Genomic DNA, 15,139 nt, shown 5'->3' on the forward strand with positions numbered 1-15,139 from the left:
ATGTTCCCCTGGTCGGCCTTGTTCTCTCCAGAGCCTCAGGTCCCTGGCCAGCGGTCGCCGGAGGAAATGGTGACCAACACCCTGATGCTGGAGCTGGGCGCTCTGCTGAAACGCACAGAACGTTTCCGCCAGGAGAGGGCAACGGAGATGCGCAAGCGGAGCTCTTCTGTGGACTACAGCTGGCTGGCCTCGCATCCCCCGAAACATGCCTATGAGCTCACCCCCGGTGAAGTGCTGGAGTTGCAAGACCTGTGTGCCAAGATCCGCCCCTCCCAGTGTGGCCCCGTCGTACTGAGGTGGGAACGCCATATCTACTATCAAGTGGTTTGAGGAGTTAAGCGTTCATGAGATCCAAGAAAGATGTTAACAGCCTGATTGTTTCTATTCTCTCATGCATTTTAAGCAGCTGTTTAGAAACTCTTATGGTCACTTTAATGGTATTTTTTTTTGGTCTGGAATTTTAACTGACTCTGGTTAGACAAAGGGAACCTGAGTAAATACAAAACATATTTTTAAAGTTACTATTTCATCTAAACTGAAAATATAAAACATCTGAAAATTACCCCTGCAAAAAAGCAATTACCCCCTTAAGCTTTGTAATTCAATAATTGCAACAAAACACTTCCTATAATTTCTGTCTATAATGTCTTTTATCACTATGAAAGTATTTCAGCCCACTCTTCTTTGCAGAACTGTCTTTGCAGAATTAGTCTTTTATTCATACTAATTGCTTTTTGAGCATGAACTGCTTGTTTCAGGTTCTGACACAGGTACACGCTGTATAGCATCTCTACTCAAGTTCAGGAGTTCATGTGAGGACTTTGACTGGGCCACTCCAAGACTTTAATTTTGTTTCTTTTCAGCCATTCAGATGTGGACTTGTCTTTTGTGTTTTTTACATGCTGCATAACTCAATTACACTTCAGCTTCAGCTCACAGAGATGATGAGCTCCTCATCATCACACTACCACCACCATGTTTGGTATGATGTTCTTACTGTGAAATACCATAATTTATTTACGCCAGTCATAATGGTACCCAAGTCATCCCAAAGAAGAGAGTGCTAAAATTCCTCCACAGTGACGTGAAAGACTGATATCAAATTATAGGACGGGCTTGGTGGCAATCATTGCAGCTAAAGGTGGTTCAACCAGTTGTAATATTAGACAAAGGTTCCCTTTTGGTACAAATATACAGAGGTCCATTTTGTCTAAAGATCTGAAACCATTCAGTGGGACAAATATGTGATTTTAGAGGAAATCAGTAAGGGGGCAAATACTTTTTCACAACACTGAATGTAATTACCAGGCAGTACTACTGTGTCCATAAGAAAAAATCTAATGCCATGTGGAATGACATGGATGGCTGCTGCTGCTGCAAAATTGGTCGGAATACTGCATTCAAATTCAAACGGCTACTTCGATTTAGCGGAAACACTGAATGACCAATGAATTGACCAGCTAACTCCCCCCCCCCCCCCGACCCGCCCACTCCAGGTTCAGGAAGCTGGTGACGGAGTTTGAGCCGGATGTCAACGAAGTGCCACGCATCTTCCGTTCCGTGCTGAGCGACTGCCTGGAGGACGATGAGCTGGGCCTGGAGGAGGAGATGCTGCGAGAGCAGGCCAGCCGCTTCCAAAAGCAGCGCAGCAAGAGCCTGTCCTTCGTCACCTTCCGCTCCAAGTTCCGCATCAACCCCTTCCGGGGCGGGGGTCTCGCGGGGCATGAAGCGGAGCCGTGGCCGGGGGAGGAGGAGGAGGCGATGCCGATAGGGATCCAAGGGAGGACCAGGAGGGTGATGAGCATGCCCGACATTACCCCCATGGAGGAGAGCACCCACAGTTAAAGGAGGAGGGGGTGACAGGCGAGAGACAGTGACAGTGAGGAACCGGGAACAAGGGAAGAGAATGGGGAAAGGGGCAATATTTGGTAGGAAGTGAACAGTGAACCGTACAGGAGAAATTCATATTCGCACTTGTATATTACTTATATAACTAAAGCTGCATATAATACACGCACAGTAACCCGATCAGACAGACTTGAAAAAAGTGGATAAATGTATACAATACCTGATACTATACACAATTTTGTTCATGTAAATATCTAAAATGTTACATACAGTATGTCTAAGATTAATGAGAAAGGATTTTGTTGAACCAATACCTTAGAACTTTTCCAACAAAGATGCCATGTGTTCTAATTTAGCCTTCCCCCAAACTGTAGCTGAGCTACATTGCTTAAATAAATGTATCTGCTTTTATTTTTCATGGTGAAAGAATGCATTTTTTTCAACATGCAAAATCCTTATAATAATGTCCTTTGTCATAGCAGAGTAGTTCCATGGATTTGACGCTTTTCGTGTTTTGCAGCACTACCACATTATACAAAATGGCACAATAAATTCTCATCCCTCTGCAATGAGGATTTCAGAGATGGAGTTTTCACACCTATCACATCACTGAGCAAACATGTCGCAAACAATGTCAAATCAGAAACAGCTAGGGGCTGGGTTCAGCCAGAAAATTACAACATTAAAATAGCCTGACCATAAAACATACTGAAGATGTCCAAACAGCAGTGATTAAAGGTGTCACTGTATATATGCACTATATTCCACTATAGCCCTGTTGCACAGTGCTGGGGCAGCAGTGTGATAAGTGTTAATGGTAAGTGGACTCACAGGTGGAGCAGTTAAAAGGTAAGTCAGGAAAAGGCTACAGATACAGTGATAAAATATCCATAAAGATCCAGATCTGTGCTCAAGTGTAAAATTTTTTCTTAATTTGTTTTTGTGCTCTACAATTTTAGATTTGTAATCAAAAGTAATTCACATATGGTTAAAGTGCAGATTCTCCTGAATCAATATATTTTTCACACAGTGATGTATATCCTCACGTCCCATTCCTCATTTGACGTCAGTCAAATCGACCCACCGCCCTTCAGAAACTCCCCCGAAAGATCTGTTTTATTTGTGTGCACGTCATATGGCAGAAGCTAGCACTGCTCTAACTTCAATTTCAGCTTATCTTTCAAGGGCAATAATGGGCAAACTTTTTTGTGCATCTACAAAGACATACATTTAAATACAGATAACTGGTCAAATGTACAACTTTGTCTTTGGTCTGGGTTTATCAGTGTCTGTGAAATTCTCAGGCTTCCCATGGTGACTGCAGGAGGGAAGTCTTTCATTACTTAGTTGCCTTCCAGCAACTGCAACATCAAGTCTTAATGCTTGAAAGTACCCAAACGGTGTGGAAGTGATACAGTTCATAGAACAGTTTATTAGAAATAAAACATTTTAAATCAGTATGCGGTTTTAATCTGGTTGCACAACCTTTGTGAAATGTCTTTCCCTCTCTCTCGCTCCCTTTCTTCCAGGCTCTCTTTACAGTACTGTCCAATAAAGCTGAAAAAGGCCAAAAATAATCAGTGTATTTACCATCTCTCTGGAAAGAGAGTGATATAAAGGAGAGAAATGATTAACACACATCAAGGCAAATTTTCACGCACATAACTCTTTCTGCCCTTCAAGAAACACCCTGCCACATACACTTCTCTCACCTCAAGGTGCTCTCACATTCCCCAAATAATCTGCCGCTATCTCCTCCTCTGTTCTTAAGCCACAAAGACAATGAAGACAACGAAGAAGACAATGAGGATGAGGAAGATTTTGATAAGTAGCCGGCGATTTGAGGAAACCGACTGGAAGTATTTGAGTATCTCGGCCTGGGCAGCATCCACATTGTGCTGGGTGTCCTCCACATTGGCGTCGATCCTTGGTGGGGGAAGTGAGAGGAACGGGTCATTGGGTTATCTCCAGGGGTAAATACGAATGTCTGGCTTTCTCATTCAGGCTTCTCATGCTCTCTCACCTCTGCACCGTCTCCTCCTGCTCTTTCACCATGTGTGCCAGCTGCTGAAATATGGAGCCCAGCTCAACAATGGTGGACTCAATACTTTGTATGGTGTCTGCCCGGCTCTGGATGTACAAGTCCTGAACACAGATAGCAGACATTGTTATTACAGGTTCCATTAGGGAACATGGATAGTATGTATCAATGTATGTATGGCAAATCAATTCATCTGGCTTGGAAATTTCCAGATAATACTTCTGGCATTGCGCTCAGTGGTTAAAAGTTAAGACGACAGGAAGACGTGCTGTCTGTTTGCCTTCCCAGCGGTAAAGAACCTATCAATATCCTCTTTGGTTCAATTACGGTTGAATTATACTCATGGAAAAAGTGTTTTTTTTCCCCTTGAGCACCACAAACTAAGGTTACTGTTCACAGGTATGGAAACAACACAACAAGTATGCCGTCTGCCTCCAAAGGTAGACAATGAATAAAGGAGTTTGATGATGCCTGCACAGTGTATGTGTTAAAGACCATTTCACAGCTTAGCACAATAACTGTACCTCACCTAGGAATCGTTTTAGTTTAACTGTATTGTACCCAGTCAGCGTAATACAGTGCCGTGAAAAGGTATTTTCCAGATTTACTCTATTAGTGCATATTTGTCAGACCACTTCTGGGAAGATTCACTACTGTTACAAGTGTTTTTCATTTAGAGATAATGGCTCTTACAGTGGTTTGGTGGAGTCCCAGATCCTTAGGAATGGCTTTATAGCCCTTTCCAGACTGATATTTCAGCAACATTTTTCCTCATCTCTTCAAGAATTTCCTTTGATAGTGACATAGTGCGCTCGTAGAAACTTTGTGGCAACTACTTCACTCACAGTTTACTCTGTTTCCCTTTATCTAAAATTACATTTTGTCTAAATATCTGAAACCATTCATAGTGCAACAAATACGCATTAATGTCCTGGAGTGTTTGAGTGTGTAAATTGAATATTTGAGATCACCAAATATCTGCATTATAAAGAATGTTTTATACTTCAGTAAAATCAGTCACAGTCAGAGACTGTAGTCTTTACTTCAACTCAATTGCAGTGTTTCACCAGCTATGGCAGAGGAGGTATCAGTGTGGTCAGAGCATTCACCTGTTCATTTATGAGCAGCAGCTGGTGGCTGGAGCAGGAATCTGTGTCTATCGACACGTCCCTATACCCCCTTGTATCTTCCAGCATCAACAACAAACTGTCTGGAAAGAGCCAAATGGAGAAATACAGAGAATTGGGCAAAACTTGTTCTTAATCCAGCATCAATTTAGATTTAGTAAACGATCCATTTAGCTCCTGTGCATTCTTCTCAAATGCTTTAACAAGACTGGACAGCAAAATCTAAAAGCTAAAGGGGTAAGGTTATGGATTTACATCACTTACTGGGGTTGCAGGTTTGCTGAAGGGAGGTTGGGGGGAGGGACTGGGAAAACAGCTCTCTCCTACTGTGCTGCTGCTTAACAATCTACAGAGAGAGATAGGAGGGGAGGAAGGGTAAAAAAGAGGAAAGAATGACAGAGAGCGAGAGAGAGGCGGGAGAGAGGGAGACTTGCGACTGGGAAACACTATGAACTGATAGAATATGAAAGCATTTGCATTTACAATTACATTTCTAAAAGGATGTATATTATAAAAGATCATATATGACAATACCTACTGATAAATTAACATTAAGGTTATGAAAATTATGTACTGTGGGATTTGCAGAATATCCAATGTGCAGTATGGACCACTTTTGTGAGTCTTACCTCTGTTCTGACCTCCAGAACTGATTTGAAGTCATTTGACATTGACGCCAGTTTGGACTAAAATAAAAATAAAATAAAAACAGAAAATGAGCTCAGATAAGAAGAATATAAACAGCATGTCAACTGGCCTTGTGCATCTAAGTAATAGACCTAGTAGCTTGCTGATACAGACTATGTTGTGCACTGTCTGTATTGTTACAGTCCTGAATGCACGGAGGGGGTGGGCTGTCCTGACCTGCAGCGAGACCATAATGGTGTTGGAATGCGTTTGGATATGTCTCCCATTCTGACTGCCAGAGGAGCGCACCAGCTCCTGTAGCTGCCCTATCTGCTTATTCAGGCTGGTGATGTCCTGAGACACAGATATAAGGAGAGAAGACAAAATAAAAGATTAAGATCAGATTAATGAAAGACACACGTACACATATATCGTCATCTTTTTGGACATTTCTGTTTGACTCCTACATTGTAATATATAACATTCAACAGCTGTAAAAAGTCTACTTTTGCACCTAGTCTAGTAGTACTCTGTTCTACTGTGAGAATAATTTGACAGTTTCATACCTGTTTAACAATGTAGGCCAGCTCTTCAATCTCTATGGCTTTGTCATCAAACAAGGATTTTCTCTTGGCAACTAGAACATAAACAAAATACTGTAGTTCTCATTACCTTACATCAATGTCCTTTTTTTTACAATCAATGAAAATATCAGCTAACATTATCTTACGGATTGTGAGCCTTTCCAGTTTTGCAAAAGTATTGTTCAAGTCCTTTCCTATTCTCCTGAATAAGACCATAGGGGAGGAAAAGCAAATAAAGACAAGTACCGTTAAATTTAATGGATCCATTATAGTCAGTGTTATTACAGGTAACATATTCGCAAGGTTATAATGTTTTTGTAAATGGCCTGTGCATGATGCAAGCCACAAGCAACACATCTCCAACCATACCCAATCCACTATTTCACCCAGCAAAATATATTCTGTCATCAGCACATATTTTAAAGTAATAGCTAAATGCATCTACTGGATGAGATTTTCGTTTCTGATACAACTACATTTGCACAACATATTTAATCTGGGGTTTGCACACTATGTTATCTGTATGACAGTATTAACTGCAAAGGCTGTTAGCTGTTGGATATTAATAACTGCAGAATTCTTGCAACTTGCACGTTGATGTAGGCCTTCTTCATATGGTGCCTTAGAGAATTTTAGATTGTTGTTGGTGCAGGCTCTGGGTAATTCTTAAGTAAGAATTTATCCAATAAAGTTTACTACGTGATTGAGCTAGTATTGGAAATAGCAGCTGATACTCACAGAAAACTTTTGCAAACTCAATTCCCTTAAAGCCAGTTACGGTTATGCATTTGAACTAAGGAGGCAAAATAAAATATTTTATATAAAAGACATACATGTGATCTCCATGAGTAAACTGTACCCAATTGTGTTGATAATAGAGGCTATGGCCAGGTCAAATCATATCCGTAACAACTTTACACAATACTCCACAAAAGTCAAATACACCAATCATACCAGGAGTTACAAAAAAATAATAGCTGAAAAAGTAATATTATAATGCTGGGACTAACTTTGCCAAGACAATGAATTCACTGCGCTGTCTGAATGTCTTTTGGGCTGGTTTTGATGTCTGGATCCCATTCTGAACGGAAAGAAATGGAGAGATGCACATATTAATACATCAGAACACAAGTGACAGAAGTGACATCTAGTTTCCAGGTCTTACCTGCCTCCCCTCCAGGGACCTGCAGGCAGACATAAACTCAGTGGTGCGGTCTCGGCAAGGCATGATGCCTGCATCCACAGGCTGGGCAGCTGGGGCTGAGGGACAGTGTGGTGGGGAGCGTGAAGAGACCAGTTACACCCCCTGCAAGCTGCTTCTACTGCCGTACCCACAGGCATACACGAGCGCTCAGGCACATCACCTGTAATAGAGGCACAGGCCAGGCTTACCAAATGAGTTGGCCATACTGGGTGTCACTCATGAGGCTAGCAGGAGGACAGTGAATGTGGTATTTTTCTACAGTGTATCGGTGAGACGGGGAAGAGATAAAAGAAGAAAGGTGCGCTGCCAGATTTACACGGGTCTCTGAGTCTCTCGGCAAAGTGCTCTTAAGACCCAGTCTGACATAATTAATCTTTTTTCATGGGATCACCAAAGACGTGTGTTTGAGAGCATGTCCGTCACATTTGACAGTATCTCTTAGAATGAGTGTATGCAGTGCAACGCTAATCAACTGAGATTATCATTGTTCATGCCAAACTACATTACAGTCACAATCACTTGGCACCAGTGATTCCATTTAACAAGGCATTAGTGTGCCACATGCAGTAGTGGGTAATGTTAACTCCATAAGCCACACCGGCCCGTATTGAGGCAGGAGTTTGTTTATTTGCATTCATTCCTTTTTTCTATGGTGAAATTTTCAATCAATATGGTCACAGGACATACTGTTTGAAAGAGTTCCTTATTTTGTAACAAGCATGGGGGGGGGCTGCCTTTTGGAAATTCACAGATGAGATGAATATGGGTATATTCTGTATTATTTTCTTGGCAAGGGTCCAGCAAACCAAATCCATAATAGTTTTCTAATTCCAAATGCCTGCTAATAGGAGAAACATTGATAAAAGGCCCATTGTTTACTAACAATTTATCTGGAGGAATTATAATTTGGCCCCTCTCCGTGCACAAGCAACTACAGTTGAACAGAATACAATCAGCAAGGAGAATGGTATTACAATGACAACCAAGTAGCATTTTAGCTAATGTAATTATGTTTCCAACTGTGCATAGTTTGTTAGACTTGTGTAAAAAAAGCACAAATTTTTGTCCTCTGTAAATAAACCGTAGCTTTGTTGATAACTTGTTGATGGGGGTTTGGTATTTCACAAAAACTTCAATCAGTGGATCTCAATCAATATACAGTAATATACTATATTGATTTTTGGAAACCCAACTAGACATATACTCAGTGATCACTTTATTAGGTATACCTGTATACCAGCTTGTTAATGCAAAGATTTAATCAGCCAATCATGTGGCAGCGACTAAATGCATAAAAGCATACAGGTGTGATCAAGAGATTCAGCTTATATCAGCTTTTCAGACCAAATGTCACTCTGACCAAGGGTGCCAGACAGAAATGGCTGATCTCCTGGGATTTTCATGCACAACAGTCTCCAGAGTTTGAGAATGGTGAAAAAAACAAAAAATATCCAGTGAGCACCAGTTCTGAGAATAACGCAAATAAACACACATACAGTGGTATGCACAAGAGCAGATCTGAACACACAGCGCATCATAACTCTAAGTGGATAGGCTACAGCACTAGAAGTCTAAAAAATAAGTCTAATAAATACCTGATGAAGTGCTAGGTGAGTGTATATATTTTTGGTGAGAAAAAAATCTTCCCCTTCCACTGTTTTTGAGCTTCTGTAACTTTGTTTCAGTAATATTTAGCTAGAACTTTCGGACTCATGGAAAATAACCCCCCAAGGGCTACCTTTTCAGGAGGGACCAGGATAACTCATGTAGTTAAAAGGGTACAAGAATTTCCTAACAGACTTCTGCATATCTACCACAAACAATATTTCAGGGTGCGCTTGAACAAAGATAAAAGTAGGCTGAAGGTTACAATGTAGCCCTTTTTATTAATAATAATAAAATAATACTTTTTTGGCGTTGAACACAATAGCAAGACATCTAAATGCAGGATTTAATTCAATTAACTCTTCTCACATCATTCATTGACCTCGAAATATATGTGACACTGGTTCATATTTTAAATGTGCGCTATCGTCGCTATTATACCGAGGCATTAGTCGTGGATATCCCAGACGGAACATACCGGCATCCCTCCTACAGAAGCCGATTATGCGAATCGCTCGTCAATCATATTACTGATATAGGCTACCAATTTTACGAACTTCAAGTCCAAGAAAAACACAAATCATACACTTATACAACCAGCAAAATACCACCTTACCGGTAAATCAGTTTCACTCAGCAAAGAAGCCTGGGGCAAAGGATTCTTGAATGCTGATCCGCGTTACACTTTAAATGATGACATCAACACGACTTATATCAGTATGTGCGGCTACGCGCGGGCAACAGGTAGCCTAAACTAAACAAACGTCGCCGAAGCGGAAACGTTCGTAATATGTAGGACATTATCTTTACATTTACCCCAAACATAACTGTGGACGCTTGCTTCCAAGATAATGTAAAATTAACATTTGTAAATCAACTGGTTTATATCTCATTTATTTGTGGTAGCTTACATTGTTGTATGGAAATATTGCCCAGGATACATCTGTCTTTAAAAGTAGAGCTGTTTCTACAAATACTGTATCAAAGACAGTACAGTGTAGTTATTATAAACAATCTTCATCAAAACGAACAATCCACTGAGCGCATTTGGCAACTGCAAACATTTATTACAGGTAAATTATGTGTATTTACATTCAGTGTCTTGCAATGTAAAGGACAGAAATACAGAGAGAAGAAACTTGTACCGTAGGTGTACCCTGATCTTAGGCATCTCAGCTTTTCTTCAATCAGAGGACAACTGTGTCAGTGAACCTTTTTTTTTTTTTTTTTTAAAGATGATGTCTTTCAACAAGCCTTAACTGAATGTCTTTCCTTAATTTACTGTGTCTCAGCAACTGAATGAGACAAAGCTGCCTTTTAAAGACTTGATCCAGCTTTAAAATAAAGTGCAGTCTTTCATAATTTATTCATGGTTTTAAAGTTCTTATTTTGGAGCTCCAGGTCCGCGGGCGATGTTGTCGTCAGTTTCTGCGGCCTCCTTTATCACCTGCATCATCAATGCATTCCTCCTCCGAGTTTCCTCCATCTTCACTGGATTTGCCTCAGGTAGATTCTGAATGAAAACCCAAAGAATTAATCTACATTTCAGCTGTACACATTCAGAGTGCAGCTCATAAGAATGGCAGTAAAACACTGGTGAGGCTGAAACAACCAAACAGTTCTCTAGTCTACAAGGTCTCAACTTGTTTCTAACCACGGCCCAAGCAACATTTACACGAAATAAATTATTGTTTTTTCAGAAATTTTGATTATTATTATTAATAAATTTTGTTTCACCAGTTCTCCTGTTGAGAGTAAAAAAAATTTTTTCAAGAGAGGCCTGGTCAAGCTAGCAGCCAAACAAAAAGACAAAAATGACAACATCACAGGCACATTGGTTACAGTGATTTCATTACAGAAAACTGTTGCACACGGTTTCTTATGCTACGAACAATACATTTAAAATCATCCAATGACATTACCTGGTCCAATTTGATCTTTTTTGTGGATTATTCATTATGAATATGAAGAGAAAAATATTACATTTTATAGAGCCTTATCTTTGGAAACCCTTTATTACACAACTAATAAAAGAATATGCCATTTTGACAATTAAATTAGTTCAAATATGCAACTGTAGTTGCCAAACTGTAATGTTTAAGGAATACAAACTACGTAAAAAAAAACATCCATCCATCCATTATCTTAACCCGCTTATCCTGAACAGGGTCACAGGGGGGCTGGAGCCTATCCCAGCATACATTGGGCGAAAGGCAGGAATAAACCCTGGACAGGTTGCCAGTCCATCGCAGGGCACACACACCATTCACTCACACCTATGGGCAATTTAGACTCTCCAATCAGCCTAACCTGCATGTCTTTGGACTGTGGGAGGAAACCGGAGTACCCGGAGGAAACCCACGCAGAGAACATGCAAACTCCACACAGAGAGGCCCCGGCCGACGGGGATTCGAACCCAGGACCTCCTTGCTGTGAGGCGGCAGTGCTACCCACTGCACCATCCGTGCCGCCCATATATCTTATAATATGATCAATTTCTGTGACATGTCTACTGCCAAAGCCCTACTTCCGTTTCATTCTTTAACTACAATAATGCATGAGTATGTTTCTCTATGTTTGCGAAATAAATAGAATCGGATACAATGAAGCACACTCATGCCTGGACTCTGATTATAACTTCTTAATTACAGGTTAAATAAGAAGCACAACGAATGAAAGACAATTGAATTCAAAATGTAAGATGTTGTACCCAATGTACCTTTGTACCTGATAGTGAACTGCTTTGCCCATATGAGAAGGGCATTGTTTTTTAATGGTAGGGTCACCCCAGGAAAAATAATGACATTCAGGGGGCATTCCAAGTCAACTCTGTTTCATAGATCAAAACTGGACTGCCAGGGATCTGGTATGCTTGATACATAACCGCTAGCTTTAACGGAGCAGTGTAAGTCGATATGTAGTAAAGTGGTCAGGAAATATTAAAATGTCCTTTGTTCCCCACCACCTGTCTGCTCCTGGTTCATACAACGATAACGTCAGAGTAACAGTGATTTGCAGTCAGTTATTATGAAAGGTTCTTAATTTTAAAATTCAAAAATACGTGAGACAATTCAATATTACATAGGTTAATTACAACGTTTGACAATGCGTAGACATAGATCTAATGTATTCATCCTCATTTACAAATACAATTTGGAAAGAATTCTCGAAAGAAGTTAAAAGAAATGAATAAATCAAGAACAACACCCTTGTCTTTCATGAACAATTTGTACGAGCTTGCTATTTTGCAGTTTAACAGGATGCAATGGTTGCATCTTCACGAAAAATGTGGATAGTTTGCTTTAATTCTGCTTCTAATTTTGCCTAACCTGTCTGAATGCAAACCAGCTAGTTTAGGCTGTCCAGACGTCCTTTTTCCCGGACATTCATTTTTAGGATAAAACATAAAATTCCAGGCGGGATTTCTAAATTTCTAAAAATGTATTACGCTTTGATCGTCCCATAGACCGGAAACAAATGTGTGACTGCTAACTAGGCCTTCTTCTCTTTCTCTTATGTAGGGCAATGACAATGTACGTTACTCGCGAACTTGAAAGTTACGCATAACGCAAAAACAAATTTAGCAAGTTGACAAATTAGCTGGAATACTAACTACCTTCAGTATCTCTCTCTTCCTTTCTTCGTTCGGTGCAGCAACTGCCCACAAAATGAAACCTGTGCAGACCAATCCGGTTATGGTCAAAATATTTTTCATGGTACTCATGGCTCACAATCCGAGAGAAACTGCGGTGATAGAACAAATCATTCGGGAAAGAAAATTATTTCATTATAGTGCTTAGTTTTACATTTGTAGGCAACCATCAGAGTGACTGACCTTCGTCACGAGATGATTTTACTCACTGATTTATATGTAGCATAGATCGACGCGGCGTTCGGTCGTCGATGGAATAATCAACCGGAGTGTCAAATGTTGCGCACGCGCACAAATATCCCCAGACCTATCGCATGGTATTTGATTTGTTTTGTGAGCGAGTTGAGCACAGATACAGTTCCAGTGATGTACTATTTTATTAAAATGCCCCACATGTAGCCTCCTGCTTTTTGGTTCATTTGTTTTATTCATACAAATAATATTAATATTAATAATATACGTTATTTATTAATAAGACTAAAATGTAAATGCAGGGCTTTGGCAGCAGATATGTCACAGAAATTGATCATATTATAAGATGTATGTTGCTCCGACAACACAGCACTGGTACAGTTGCATATTTGAACTAATTTAATTGTCTAAATGGCATATTCTTTTATTAATTGTGTAATACAGGGTTTCCAAAATAAGGCTCTATAAAATTTAATCTTTTTCTGTTATCCGCTAGTCTTTCATGGCATGTGTTTGTTTTCTTTTCTTTTTTTTCCTTTGGCAAATGTGTTGTCGTTGTTTCCCTATGTTCATGTAAAAAATTGTTATTTTCTGTAATTAAAAAAATGGCTGTGGCCACTGCTACTACTACTACAACAACAACAACTACTACTACTACTACTACTACTACTACTACTACTTATGATGATGATTATTATTATTATTATTATTATTATTATTATTATTATTATTATTATTATTATTATTATTATTATTATTGCAGACATGAAGTCCATTATCCCTTTTACATTGCATTAGCTAATTTTTGGGGCAACATTTGAACAGTATTGTTACAATGTATCTACTGTGTCGAGATTGTATTGCTGGTACCATGTTTAAACAATTCAATTTCCAATAATTGTACAATATTTGTCCAGTACTAATTTCTATCCACCAGGTGTCGCCGCACAGTTTGTGAAAGCGAAACTGTGACGCGCGCTTGAATCACCTGTTGTCCCGAGGCAACTTTTAATCTAAAACGCACTGAAGATTCTGTAATGGTGTATTTGCTGCGAATATAATTTGCGGTGCACGCCGTGTTTAAATGCGTGTGTGAGAAAAAGAGAGATAGTGACAGAGCAGGTGTCACTGTGAGATAGAGGTATGTTTGTCTGTGAGAGGCTGAGTCATGCGTGGGTGTGTGAAATGCAATAAAGTGCTGATGATTTTTTGCCTTCACCAGTGTCATGGTGCAAAAGAGATGGAACATAGACAGACACCACAGCACCCAATGTTTTTTTAGTGAATGAACCAATATACATGAAATTACAACTATCACATTATCTTAAATGCATGTGGAATGGAAAAGTCACCCAATCAGATTTTGACTTGGTAATATTTGATCAGCTGCTAGCATATTTGTCGAGTCCTCTACCTCCCAGCAATGTTACAAGTACATTCTCTCTCAATAAATATCATGTACCTGACATGACCTTGGTAGTAATATCTCATTTTCTTCCCCCACTCAACTCTTTCTATGGGGATTCATGCCGATTCTGCACAGTGGAGCCATTATGTTGATACATTCTTTTTGTATGCTGTGATAGTAATTGGAAAATCTTCACATAACCACAATGATGCATATGTTTTATTGGGGCATTCATTTAGTTTCACTGATCATGTACAACCAAGGAGCTGTGCCCTAGGGAAAACGTTATGCTCTTTTGACATTCACTTGAATGATATCCATGGGAATCTATGCGCAGTTAGCTCACCCATTTAAATCCCTCATGGAGGCTCTTAACCAAATGACTTCTGTATGTAGTGCTCCTGAGTTGTATAACACTCATATACAGTATATAAATCCAGATGTTTTGGGAGTGCATAAAATAACATTTTTCTGCAGAACATGCCTGATCTTCAATCATCTCTTCTTCCATCCATAAATATTTTATTAAGCAATAATTCTTCCCCTCCCTCATTGCTACTCTTCCACTCACAGTTGCCTGTTGCCATTACCATGACAACTGTTCCCCCAAAGTGGACTGCAGCTGGCATGACCATCATATTATGTGTGGCTGTAAGGGCATTCTATATGTCTTCGGGTGTATATGAAACATGAGTATCTGTGTATGCCCAAAAACGATCATATTCTGTATGCAGTATGATGATTAATTAATCCTGGAAAAGCTCTATGTAACAGTTTCTTTGTCTATTTTTAAATGGAATTTCCCCCCAATTTCCATTTTACCCTCCTATCATTCGTTCTTGGAAAATAAC

General features: G+C 39.8%; 2 protein-coding genes across 2 annotated transcripts; one reads left to right on the top strand and one right to left on the bottom strand.

Moving 5' to 3' along the window:
* Positions 1–1,845, top strand: zgc:162144 (RD3 domain-containing protein). The gene is made up of 2 exons (XM_061247478.1): positions 1–296; positions 1,497–1,845. The coding sequence occupies exons 1-2, from the start codon at positions 1–3 to the stop codon at positions 1,843–1,845; spliced, it is 645 nt and encodes a 214-aa protein (XP_061103462.1).
* Positions 1,846–3,383: 1,538 nt separating this feature from the next.
* LOC133133681 (syntaxin-5-like) lies at positions 3,384–7,579 on the bottom strand. Its single transcript, XM_061249828.1, has 10 exons — positions 7,393–7,579; positions 7,238–7,308; positions 6,374–6,429; positions 6,210–6,280; positions 5,881–5,997; positions 5,646–5,702; positions 5,281–5,362; positions 4,999–5,099; positions 3,872–3,993; positions 3,384–3,774 (listed from the first exon to the last, which is right to left on the bottom strand). Exons 1-10 carry the CDS (start codon positions 7,453–7,455, stop codon positions 3,615–3,617), a joined length of 900 nt encoding a protein of 299 aa, XP_061105812.1. The 5' UTR covers positions 7,456–7,579; the 3' UTR covers positions 3,384–3,614.
* Positions 7,580–15,139: the final 7,560 nt, after the last annotated feature.

This window comes from Conger conger, chromosome 7, assembly GCF_963514075.1.
Source record: "Conger conger chromosome 7, fConCon1.1, whole genome shotgun sequence".
Taxonomy (NCBI): Eukaryota; Metazoa; Chordata; class Actinopteri; order Anguilliformes; family Congridae; genus Conger; species Conger conger.

Excerpts from the sequence above, each read along its gene's own strand:
- zgc:162144 (XM_061247478.1), top strand. The coding sequence starts at position 1 with ATGTTCCCCTGGTCGGCCTTGTTCTCTCCAGAGCCTCAGGTCCCTGGC. Across the intron at positions 297-1,496 it reads TGTGGCCCCGTCGTACTGAG|GTTCAGGAAGCTGGTGACGG; the intron begins GTGGGAACGCCA and ends CGCCCACTCCAG.
- LOC133133681 (XM_061249828.1), bottom strand. The coding sequence starts at position 7,455 with ATGCCTTGCCGAGACCGCACCACTGAGTTTATGTCTGCCTGCAGGTCC. Across the intron at positions 5,998-6,209 it reads TGGCCTACATTGTTAAACAG|GACATCACCAGCCTGAATAA; the intron begins GTATGAAACTGT and ends TCTGTGTCTCAG. Across the intron at positions 3,775-3,871 it reads CAGGAGGAGACGGTGCAGAG|GATCGACGCCAATGTGGAGG; the intron begins GTGAGAGAGCAT and ends TCCCCCACCAAG.